The sequence below is a fragment of the Populus euphratica genome, unplaced genomic scaffold (assembly GCF_000495115.2).
Source record: "Populus euphratica unplaced genomic scaffold, PopEup_1.0 scaffold185.1, whole genome shotgun sequence".
Classification (NCBI taxonomy): Eukaryota; Viridiplantae; Streptophyta; class Magnoliopsida; order Malpighiales; family Salicaceae; genus Populus; species Populus euphratica.
In genome coordinates, this window is record NW_011499982.1 from 544591 (window position 1) to 556354 (window position 11764).

The window sequence follows — 11764 nt, forward strand, 5'->3', positions numbered from 1 at the left end:
AAATGGCGATCATTGTAGCTTGATCTGTCAAAGCTTGTCCACTGTGGGTTTGGTGGGTCATCAACTCACTGGAATCACTTGCATAAGGGATAACAGGAACAGGAGGAGGGGTTGCGTGGATATGAGTTGTGATGCATGTTTTCTAGGGGACCTCTTTAGTTCCACCTTTACCCCTCCTCCCCGTCTGTCTGCAGTAGACAATGAGGAGTCGAGTAGAAGCCACAGCTACACTTATCTGTCTATTTATCCGAGCGACGAGCGACGAGCTGGGAGATGGCTATTGTTTGTGTCTGCGTCCCATTATGAGACCCCACTTGCAGCTATAAAAAAAAGTTGATCAAGTAATTTTACCTTCGGGTTTTTTTTTCTCTCCTTTTTTTTTTTTTTACATTTAAGATATAGTTTGTTTTTGCTTTTACACTCAAGTATATTTGATTTTTAAATAAGAAATATTTTAAAAAAATATTATATACTGCAACCTCAAATATACACTAATGACAAATACTAGAGGGTTTATTGCAACACGGGAGATAAATAAAGATATAATGGAATTTGAGGGTTTAAAGGGGTGTAAAAAAATAAGGTAATAATTGTTTTTTTTTTTTAAGTTTAAATTTAAAAATATATTAAAATAATTTTTTTTTGTTTTCAAGTAAAGGGAATTCAAAATTCAATAAAATGGTGGTTGCATCAGACGACTAAACAACCCCCAAGTCTTCTTCGTAATCTGTAATGATTGTTAGGTATTGGTTAGGTTTGCAAGGCACTGCCTCCATGATTGCTTATGATAAAAAAATAAGCAATTGTTTCCTTCTTCTCCAGCAGGATGTGGTCTCACATGAATCTTATATTTGAAATTTTGAATACATCGTTAAATTAGCCAGCAATCACATCATTTTATTTCCCGACAGAAACCACATGTGTCCATTAAATTACCCTGCAAAATTGGATTACATTGACCTCTCCTGTCTCTGGATGACAAGTTATCAAGCTCTTAACTTCAAGTTTTCCGACCGCTGTTCAACTCTGTTTAGCGTTGCGATATAACCTGCTTTTCATTAAAAAAAATAAAATTCTTCAACCTTGGTATGGAAGGGTGAACATTTATTTTGAAGGTAGTCTGTACGGGTTATAAAAATGATACTGGTCGACTTGTAAGTCTTTTTTTTAATCACATCCACTTTTTATAAAGAGAGAAATCAATAACATTTAAAGACCACGCATACACAATTCCCTCTTTGAAGTAGAGTTCATGGGATAACTTATTGTTAATTTTTAAAATGTTTTTTATATTGAAATATATTAAAATAATATTTTTTATTTAAAAAAATTATTTTTAAAATTAACATATTAAAACGATACAAAATATATATAAAAAATAATTTTTAAGAAAACAAATTAAATTTTTTAAAAACATAATTTACACCCCCATCCTCAAACATTTTCTCAAGTATTCTCGTAATACTATGATGATATTTGAGATGTGGTATGAGAACATGACATGAGAGGGACATGAGAGGCTTTTTATCTCATCACTCCGTTACTCGATGAGTCTTTATCTGAAAATTCAGAAATGGCATCAGCAACGTAGACCAATAAAAGCAATAGCTAAAATGTTTCATCTAGAGCAGATGAAGAAAGAACTTCTGCACCATTTGACAAAGGCAAACGACTCAACAGAGAGCCTCGTGAAAGATAGTAGCCCGGAGTTGGTAAAGCCGATATTCATTCTCCAAGTGGCCATGCAGAGCTTGTCCAGCATCCATGCACAAACTCAGTAACGCTTAACAAAAATGATTTCAAACATCGCAGTTAAATTAGCTACCAATTCAGCAAGCACTGAGGGAAAAGAGATGGAACTCCAAAGTACATGACTTGCCTAAACTACTGCTATGAGATATTAAATTCATGTATTGAGCTCCTTAGAGGTTGGAGGTTACAAGGTGGAGTTTGCTTAATCTCAGCTACTAAGCATCTAGAAAACAGTATATTTGAAAACAATATATTAATGGTCTTTCGAATTTCAAGTACCTGAATAACATGCAAACTTGAGAGCTTCAAACTCACAGGAAGAAAACCAATGGAATTTCTGAAGCCGTGAGATACTGGGGTTACCTTGGTATTCTCTCAAAGTCGTAAACTGGAAAGCGAAAGGCAAATATTATCATCTGGATTGTCAATTCGCGAGGAAATTTTAGCTCAAACAGAGGATTCCTCATGCTTTACTGTATACCAACATATGCTGAATGTTGCTTCGAAATGGTCCCTGCCTGAAAATTATAGTAAAAAGCTATCATCTGTGATTGAATTGCTATGCATGGTGGGGATGTTATTTGTAAAGCGAAACAAGGAATTGAATACCACATGAGTGCACATGCACATATATGCATTTACCAGCATAAATCACAGTAGATTGTTCAGAGCAACTGCAAAGCAGTGCAAATGGTCCCCCTTGTGGGTGCCATCTTGTTCAGTTATAATATTCTTGTCATTTGTGGACATTCAGCTAAAGCAAATGTAAAGTAGTGCAAGCTGTTAAACCTGTCTACGCAGAAAATCATTTTTTGGATTAAAGGCATCAAATAAAGAACAAGAACCATGCAATTACAATGACAACTGATACTCACATCAGGGGATTCAAGAGCTTGGCCAATCATAAGCAGCACAGCAACCACGCAACAAACTTGGTGCAACAGGAAAGCACTGCCTTTGATTTTTATAGCACAAAGTTGATGCCCTTTAAACCTGCAAAAGAAATAGTAAGGTCTCAATTTGAATAACTGCCAGCAAAGCAGTTTCATAAAGGGATTTCAGTGAAGTGGTCAAAATAAATAAAGGAATTCCTGTTTCATTTCATAAGTTGGATTCAAGCACGTTTATTCACATGGTTCTGATGCTTAGCTTCCTAATCATCCATCCAACACTCCCCATGACACTAGTGTCACCATGCAGCACCAAATATTTCATCCTGACTGAGAAATGGGTTCCATCAGGCAGCATACTGCGTGTCTATCCATTTGTATTTTTAGCTTATTGCTTGTTGCACCCTTTCTTTTACTGTTCACAATTTTTGTAGATAAGAAATGAATTGATAGACCCATCCCACCACTTAATCTTTCAAGTTAAAACCCAGAGATTGATGATGTTTTCTCTTGCACACTCCATCACAAATGCATCACGACCACTCAACTAACACAACCACCAAACTTTAGTGACATGACAAAATTTCAGGAATGAAAGGCTAGTTTATTTTTAAGGGATTTTACCTTGCTGGCTGCCGCAGCCAATGCAAACAAAGAGATAAATCATATGGCATACAAGAATAAACTAATTTTGATATCGAAATCAGACCAGATGATTTACAAATTCAGACCTCAAATCACAAGGAGAGATCTCAAATGATGTCACATGTCGCCTACAATTTTGCACATTGACTGCATCCGTCTTGCGCGTTTCTGAAATCATGTTCCCCCATAAATTTCTTACCTGCACTCTCCATAACTAGGGGGAACATGAAAAATGGTGATAGAATTAATGTTGAGCACTTTTGCTGCATAGCAAGCAGCATAAAATTAGATGTGTTACACGTTAAGTCCAAATAAGAAAAAAAAAAAAAAACTAACAATAAAAGAACTGCATGCCAAGAGATTCAAATTGTCACCCCAAAAGTGATATTTATATTCCCTGCTCAATCAGCTGAACCTGCACTTCACAATAAGATGACTGGTTATGCAAACACAGTATAGTTAATAAGTTCTAAGTAACGCTTTATTAAGCACTTAGAAGGACCTTGCACCGAAGTCACTTGGAACAGGACACCAGCCCACAATTCGAGTGTCCTTCGGAAGGACTCCATTCCACATTCTCACATAACCAATTTCCCCTTCTAAGAAAAATAAAAAGGAACAGCAATAGCGTAAGTTAAAACAAGAAATACGAATTAATTTCACTATAAAAAATTTATCTTGAAATATTCTCCCATTCAGCTTGATAGGTGTGTAACTTGTAATCAAAGATGTAATGCCATGTATTCTATTCAGGATAAAATACTATAACTACGAGGATATTCTTCCCGAAACCTCAAAAATTGTTACTAAAGGATATGATGGCATAAATATACTTAGTAATTAGAGGGAGGATTATAACAATAACAAAATAATTAAAAATAGAATTTCCAAGTCTCACCAAAAAGGAGGGGCATTACAGGTAACTAAACCTCAGTGATCCATCCAATAACAAAATAATTAAAAATTGAAGTTCCAAGTTTCACAACAGAGTTCCAAGTTTCAACTAAAACGTGGGACATTACAAGTAAATAGAGCTCGGTGATCCATCCAAAAATATGAAACCTGGCCGACCATCTTGTTCTTCTGGAAAAGTCTCCCATGAATGTTTGTTTTGAGCATCAACATCCTTGAGTTTGGATCGCAAATACAGTGCAATCACCTGCATCAAACATTAGCCATTTCCTCAGTTTTCAAATGTAAAGGATGAAGATGCTTAAAAAAATGTCGCCTATATACTATGTGGACCATCAACCACGGAAATAATGGGAGGTGCCTCTTCACAGTTGATTTTCTTTTTGTTGACCCATTTGGATTTCCTTTAAATTTTTCCTTCTTTGCATCGGGGGAGGGATGGGGGGAGTTGAAAATGGAGGAAGAAAGACATATTTGCTAAGATGAGGAACTATGGAAACAAAAAGTTTTGTGATGAACGATTATAAAAAAAAGCAGATAAAGAGGAGTATTAGCATGACTTGTTCATTTTGGATGGCTATTCTCATAAGTAGGTGCTTATCCAGATCAGAAGGAAGATAAATGAACAATTTCCATTTCCTGACTAATTCTCAGGGCAGGGCACAAACAACTGGCCCATCAGAGCTGATGGAAGACTTGCAAGGAAGAGAAAACATCATTCCAGTAAGCTGAGGCCAACTTTCTGATAACAATTTACAAGCATTTGTGTTGTTTAAAAAGATTTAGGATTCTTCTTATACCTTTTGTCCATCATCATTGCAGGTTGGACACCACATAAGACTATTCCATTGAATTTCAACTTTTATAATACTAGAAACATAAGTTCATGGTATTAATCAAGCAACTTTAACAATAAAATTGTTAAGCAACTCAAAGAAGTATGAGGTCGAGAGATGATGACCCAACCCCCACCTTTTTTTTTCCATTTTGAAGTTTCCAATACACACACACACAGAGTTCACGTGGATACCGTGTAAATAAATGAATAGTAAGATGAAACGCTATAGAAAATGATTTCAGTTAACTCCACGGCTACTACGACCGATGGGATTGGAAGCGGCGCACCTTTCTGCACATCAGCACAAGAATTGCAGTCTCCTTGAGTTATGGAGATTACAAAAGTTCTTGAATGTAAGTAGCTCAAAACGAAATAGCGACAAAGATTATCAACACGGAAACCTATTTGAACAGAAATATCTGGACGAGCATGGACATTCAATCAAACCCAGAACTATCAAGTTGGTATTTTAAGGGGAATTTTTTTTGGCTAAGCAACCTACTTGCCCAACAGCAGAAACTCCCATGTCTGTTCTACCACATCTCGAATACTGTATCTCCTTCTTATCACCAACTAAAAGTCTTATTTTTTCTACAAATTACTTCACATTTGTCTTTTTGTTAGATTTGACAATAAAGCAACGTCTTTCTCTTTGAAATGGTGCTAGTTTTTAAACAAGTGCGCAGCAGACCATCTCTCAGCCTCGAGCCAAACATCAAAAAATGAAAAAGCCCTCCCCAAGGAGACTGATCTTTTGTTACCTTACTGAACCATAAAATCCAGTCCAATGACCTAAAACCAGAGAAATGCAATGCCACATCTCAACTGTTGGATCCGTTTCTGCATCTGAAGCAAAACCATAAAATCTGGAACATCGCAATCAAGGTTAAAAAGCTCTTCATTCTTCCACCATCACTCTAAACAGTGTATGGTGCCAACGAAAAGAAGAAGAAGAAGAAACACATAGCTGCTTGTTGTTAAGAAAGAAAGAAGCATAATACTTTGATTCTATCTTGAAGATAAGTTAATTGTGATTTCAAATAGACGACTTCTTCTTCTGGTTCTTCAGACTTGCTTCAGCTTGTTCGCTCTGTCCTCGCTCTACTCCGCACCACAACGCCACTGCGACTCTCCTTATAGTCTGAGGTTTTGCTTTTCTTGCTTATAATTTATAACGATTTTGGAGAAAACCTTTTCAAGTTTTCTGTTGGGCTAATGTGGGCCCTGATATTATAAATTTTCTGAAATTCCCTAATCTTCGTGGGCCGGGAAACTTTCCTCTTGGACATTTAGATACAGGCCCAGCTTGATATTTACCAGGGACTGAAACATCGTCAACGGCAGTTACTAAACCATCGAGTTTCCCGGGTATTTTCCATTTCAAAGGGCAGTTAAACGGGGAGGAGAATAGATCCGTGTTGAATGGATCATAACGGAAATGGAATTCTATTTTTAACAAACAAACTACTGCTTGCTGCCTTTTATCACTCGTCATGATCAAAGCCTAAATTTTTTTTATGCATTTTAATTCCAAGGCTGTTTTGCCATCAGGTTTGTGACTCTTTGATAGCTTTCGGTAATAAAAAATACTTGTTAATTGTTATTGATTTTTATGGTTTTGTTAATAGCATTTGATTCCGGAATTCTTAATTTTCTTCGCTGAAGGTTAGTTTTTGCAGGACTGGATTGATTAATTGGATCTTAAGATTTATTAAGCGTTCATCACAAGGGAAGAAGTGTAATTTGTGGAGAAACGTAGGCTCACCGAATTGTTATTTCGGCAGCCGGATCAGTTGCGGTTAGTTTAAGTAGAGTGATGGTTTATGAATTTGTCTCTTGGAATCAGTGATAATCATCAGATTGTGGAGTTGTAGGGAATTTTGGTGGGATGGAATATAGTGATGGTTTCGTATCAAAAGAGCATCGGGAGCTTGCACGATCTGCTTCAGAGAGTGCAGATCCATTGTCTGCATCTCAATTGAAGATCTCAATTCATACAAAGTCTGCAAATTCTCCAAATTCTCCAAGGTCACCAAACCGAACTGGCTCGAGCAGGGGAAGTCCTAGCAAGGGAAGTCCTGGCAAGTGTGAAAGGCATTCACATTCTCCAAAAGACGGGCGTCCTAAAAAAGGTACGGCGATGCGCTTTCAAATACTTGTTAGAAAAGATGGTCGATGATTTCATGAAGTTACAGTTTCATTTAATAGATGTGAATTTTGCATAAATGGTGCTAGGAAATTCATGAATAGAAGGTTGTGTTTTGCCTTGAGTTTATGGAATTTCCCATGTGGCTGTTTGAGACATTTTTCTTGGTTTATAGGCTTTATCCTGACATGCATTCTCTTACTGCCTTCTAGAGATGGAAACTCTCATCTGTTTGTGTTATTTTATTTGGATTTAGTGAATTATTTGTTAACATAAAGGGTAGCTTTAAACTGATTCCTTCGATAATTATATTTTCTTGTGGCAGGTGGTTCAGGGGGTAAAGGAACATGGGGAGGGCTTCTTGACGTCGATGATAATCATTCTCTTGATCCAAATGACCCAAACTTTGATAGCAGTGAGGTGTTTAATTAATAAATCTCACGTTTCTGTGTTCCATCCTTGGATTTTACTTCTAGAATTAGCTTTGCAGCATCCATAAAGATGCAAAGCATTCAAAGGGTATTCTTTTGCTGCAAGTAACAAAAATTGTAGACCATGTCCACTGTTGCAGGAATGCGATCATACAACTGTGAGAAAATCGACAACGGATTTTCTGGAGTTCAAAAGGAATGTTACAATTATGGTGGAGGAATATTTTACGACTGATGATATTGTCTCAACTGCCAACGAATTGAGAGAACTTGAAATGTCTGGCTACCACTATTATTTTGTGAAGAAACTTGTCTCCATGGCCATGGACAGGGACGATAAAGAGAAGGAAATGGCTGCTGTTCTTTTGTCTGCTCTTTATGCTGACATCATCGACCCCCCACATGTTTACAGAGGCTTTTGTAAACTGGTGGAATCTGCAGATGACTTAATTGTAGATATACCTGAAACCGTTGATGTTCTTGCACTGTTCATAGCAAGAGCTGTGGTTGATGACATGCTCCCACCTGCTTTTTTGAAAAAACAGATGGCGTCCCTACCTGAAGATTCTAAGGGGGCTGATGTGCTAAAAAGAGCTGAAAAGGGCTATCTATCAGCCCCTCATCATGCAGAAATTATTGAGCGGCGATGGGGAGGTGGCATGAAAAAAACAGTCGAGGATGTGAAGGCTAAGATTGACAATATACTGCAAGAGTATGTTGTGAGTGGCGACAAGAAAGAGGCTCGCAGATGCATCAAGGATTTGAAAGTTCCATTCTTTCACCATGAAATAGTTAAAAGGGCGCTTATAATGGCAATGGAGAGGAAGCAAGCTGAAGGCCGGCTACTAGATTTGTTGAAGGAAGCCTCTGAAGAAGGCTTGATTAATTCAAGCCAAACATCGAAAGGATTTGGCAGGATGATTGATTCTGTAGATGACTTATCACTAGACATCCCAAATGCATGCAAGATATTACAGTCCTTGATATCTAAAGCTGCATCAGAGGGCTGGCTGTGTGCTTCATCTTTGAAGTCGCTTGTACCAACACCAGTGAAAGGATCTTTGCAAGATGATTCAGCCAAGATTTTCAAGTTGAAAGCTCAATCTATTATTCAAGAATATTTCTTATCTGGTGATATTTCAGAGGTCGGTAGTTGTCTCGGATCAGAGAACAATGCATATTCGGCGGAACTAAATGCCATCTTCATTAAAAGGCTGATAACTCTTGCAATGGATCGAAAAAATAGGGAGAAGGAAATGGCTTCCGTTTTGCTTTCATCTTTGTGTTTCCCATCAGATGATGTCGTGAACGGGTTTATTATGCTGATAGAATCAGCAGATGACACTGCTCTTGACAATCCAGTGGTTGTTGAGGATCTTGCAATGTTTCTGGCAAGAGCAGTGGTGGATGAAGTGTTGGCGCCACGACAGTTGGAGGAAATTGGAACCCAGTTTTCGGGGTCAGAGTCAATTGGGAGGAAAGTCCTTCAAATGGCAAAGTCATCGTTAAAGGCACGACTTTCTGGGGAGCGGATCTTAAGGTGCTGGGGTGGTGGGGGGACCGGCAGTCCTGGATGGGACATTGAAGATGTCAAGGACAAAGTTGGAAGGCTGCTGGAGGAGTTTGAATCTGGAGGAGATATTGGGGAGGCTTGTCGCTGCATAAAGGAATTAAGCATGCCATTTTTCCACCATGAGGTTGTCAAGAAAGCATTAGTGGCTATAATTGAGAAAAAGAATGAAACGTTGTGGCGCTTACTTGATCAATGCTTTAGTTCAGGCCTCATAACCACATATCAGATGATGAAGGGTTTCGGGAGGGTTGCAGAATCTCTGGATGACCTGGCTCTGGATGTGCCTGATGCTGAGAAACAATTCAAACATTATGTCGAGAGAGCTACGCTTGCAGGGTGGTTAGATTCTTTTTTCTGTTTAAGCAAATCAGGACCTACCAAAGAGAATGGCGCCTATCTATGATAAAAGGTAGGCAATCTAATCTAAACAGCTTCTTGACACATGCCCCGCAGCTCAAGTACAGGCCAGAGTTTTCCATAGACATTACATGTTTAACATGACTTCTCTTATAGGAAACAATTTCCATAGACATTACATGTTTAACATGAAATTATATGTTACACGATACTTCTCTTATAGGAAACCATTGCATTATATCCTGCACTGCACATGTTTTGATGTTCATGAAATTCTGCTGTGCAGGTCGTGTTCTTGGTCTTGTTATTTTTCTTCTTGACTCTCCGATCAAACTAATGAAGAGAACCTGACAGTCTGACAGGTTTCATGTGGTTGCTGTCGCCTGTTCTTGAATTCACTTTCCATTGACCTGTTCAGGAAACTGCTGGCATGCCTCTCGCATAAAAAATGCAGCTCTAGGAGGATTTTATGAGCTGAAGCAGAAGATAATTTGATCCTTATGGAATGTTGGCAATTTCACACCTAAGAATAGGGAAATATTACTCAGCTGTGATTCCTTTTTTCTTTTTCTTTTTTGTAGCACTAATAATCTGTTCCTTGGCTGTTGTATGAAGTACACATGGCCAGTAAGAATTTGTTTTGAATTACTTGAAACAAGATTATAATATTTAGTTTGCTTCCTTGATCAATTATCCCTCCTATAATTTCTAAGTCTGATTCAAATGACTAGAATATTTTCCTTTTTCTTGTGATGGCTATCTGATAGTGCATTAAACAAAATTCCTGTCATCGGAGTCAAGACCGAACAAGTTCACCAAATCGTTTGGTACGCACCTAAACCCAAAATTGTTTGTTATATTTTTTAGTCGAACCTAGTACCATCTAAAATATTCCATGGCAAGCTTCTCGATAATGCTTGTTTGGTAATATAAATGTAATTGTTTTTTAAATAATTTTTTATATTAAAATATATATTAGTAATTTTTTTATTTTTAAAAAATTATTTTTAATATTAATACATTAAAATGATTTGAAAATATTAAATAAATATTAATTTAAAGTTAATAAAAAAATTAAATTTTTTTAAAAATATTTTTAAAACATAAAAATAAAATTAATATCATGAATCTCATGCTTTACATACTCCTCACCTCTTGTATTTATTGATTTGAATATTAAATAGTCTAAACTTATTTTTACGAGTAAACATGAAGCCATCAAACTCACTAGATAAGTTCTAATTATCTTTACTCCGCTAGCCCAACATCCATGAAAAGCCCAATCTAGCATAAAATTTATATGTGTGTTTAAAGTGTAGTTTTAATTATTTTTTAAAGTATTTTTTATTTAGAAAAATATATTAATAATATTTTTTTATTTTTAAAAAATTATTTTTTAAAATCATTATATCAAAATGATTTGAAAATATCAAAAATATATTAATTCAAAGAAAAAAAATCAAATTTTTTAAAAATATTTTTGAAATACCAAATACACCTATATCTTCATCACTATCTATATAGTTAGCATTACAATATGGTCTGATTTTCTAGCAAATGACAGCTCCTTCTGTGCACTATAGCATGCAAATGAAAAAAAAAAAAAACTTAAATGAACTTAAAACATGCCGGTAACAAGACTGATATAGTTATTGTTAATGGTGTATATATTGGGTAGAAGCCATTTGTTATCCATAATCCTTGATTTTTTTAAGTTGAAATTAGTTGGTATCTAGGATAACAAAAAAGATGATTAACAACATGTGGGCACTATATAAGTAAGATAAACGGTTATTACATGTTTTTAAAAGAGGGAGTTCAATTAATAGGTAAGTCCTATATTACATTTAATGTAAAATGCAATATAAACTTGATAAATTAATAATCTTAATTAAATAATATTTTTAGTTGTTCCTGACTTGAGATCAATGTGATAAATTAATAATCCGTTAAATTTATAAAATAATAAATAAAGAACATATTGATAAATTAACAATTTATTAATTTATTATTAAATAATAATTTTTCATGGTCTTAAAAATATTAATTTATAAAGATTTAATTTTATGCAAAAACTAATTAAGATAGGACAAGATTTGAAGCATAGGTATCATCATGCTCTCCTCTCGTACCTGGCATGCCTTGTTAAGCTTTTAGAGTTGAGGATCATTGTTATAATACTTGGTTTGGCCTAACGAATTGATTTGATAATCGATCAAT

At 36.0% G+C, this 11764-nt stretch overlaps 1 protein-coding gene and 1 long non-coding RNA gene across 14 annotated transcripts; one reads left to right on the plus strand and one right to left on the minus strand.

Moving 5' to 3' along the window:
* Nucleotides 1-1497: 1497 nt before the first annotated feature.
* On the minus strand, nt 1498-6177 carry LOC105139887 (uncharacterized). Of its 12 annotated transcripts, XR_845068.1 has the most exons (5): nt 3790-5215; nt 3662-3702; nt 2395-3550; nt 1653-2270; nt 1498-1559 (listed from the first exon to the last, which is right to left on the minus strand). It is a non-coding gene; the product is annotated as an uncharacterized LOC105139887 (long non-coding RNA). The 12 variants fall into 12 exon arrangements; XR_845064.1 differs by adding an exon at nt 5540-6177 and having other exon boundaries at nt 2395-4446; XR_845062.1 differs by having other exon boundaries at nt 2395-3886; nt 4310-5215.
* A 338-nt stretch (nt 6178-6515) lies between these two features.
* On the plus strand, nt 6516-10102 carry LOC105139888 (MA3 domain-containing protein). 2 transcript variants are annotated; one of them, XM_011046520.1, is made up of 5 exons: nt 6516-6588; nt 6708-7169; nt 7509-7603; nt 7755-9596; nt 9831-10102. In XM_011046520.1, exons 2-4 carry the CDS (start codon nt 6926-6928, stop codon nt 9588-9590), a joined length of 2175 nt encoding a protein of 724 aa, XP_011044822.1. In that variant the 5' UTR covers nt 6516-6588; nt 6708-6925; the 3' UTR covers nt 9591-9596; nt 9831-10102. The 2 variants fall into 2 exon arrangements, with proteins under 2 accessions (XP_011044822.1, XP_011044823.1); XM_011046521.1 differs by having other exon boundaries at nt 6527-6588; nt 6717-7169.
* The last annotated feature ends 1662 nt before the right edge of the window (nt 10103-11764 follow it).

Coding starts and splice junctions, on each gene's coding strand:
- LOC105139888 (XM_011046520.1), top strand. CDS start 6,926: ATGGAATATAGTGATGGTTTCGTATCAAAAGAGCATCGGGAGCTTGCA. Junction 7,170..7,508: donor AGACGGGCGTCCTAAAAAAG/GTACGGCGATGC, acceptor TTCTTGTGGCAG/GTGGTTCAGGGGGTAAAGGA. Junction 7,604..7,754: donor CAAACTTTGATAGCAGTGAG/GTGTTTAATTAA, acceptor CCACTGTTGCAG/GAATGCGATCATACAACTGT.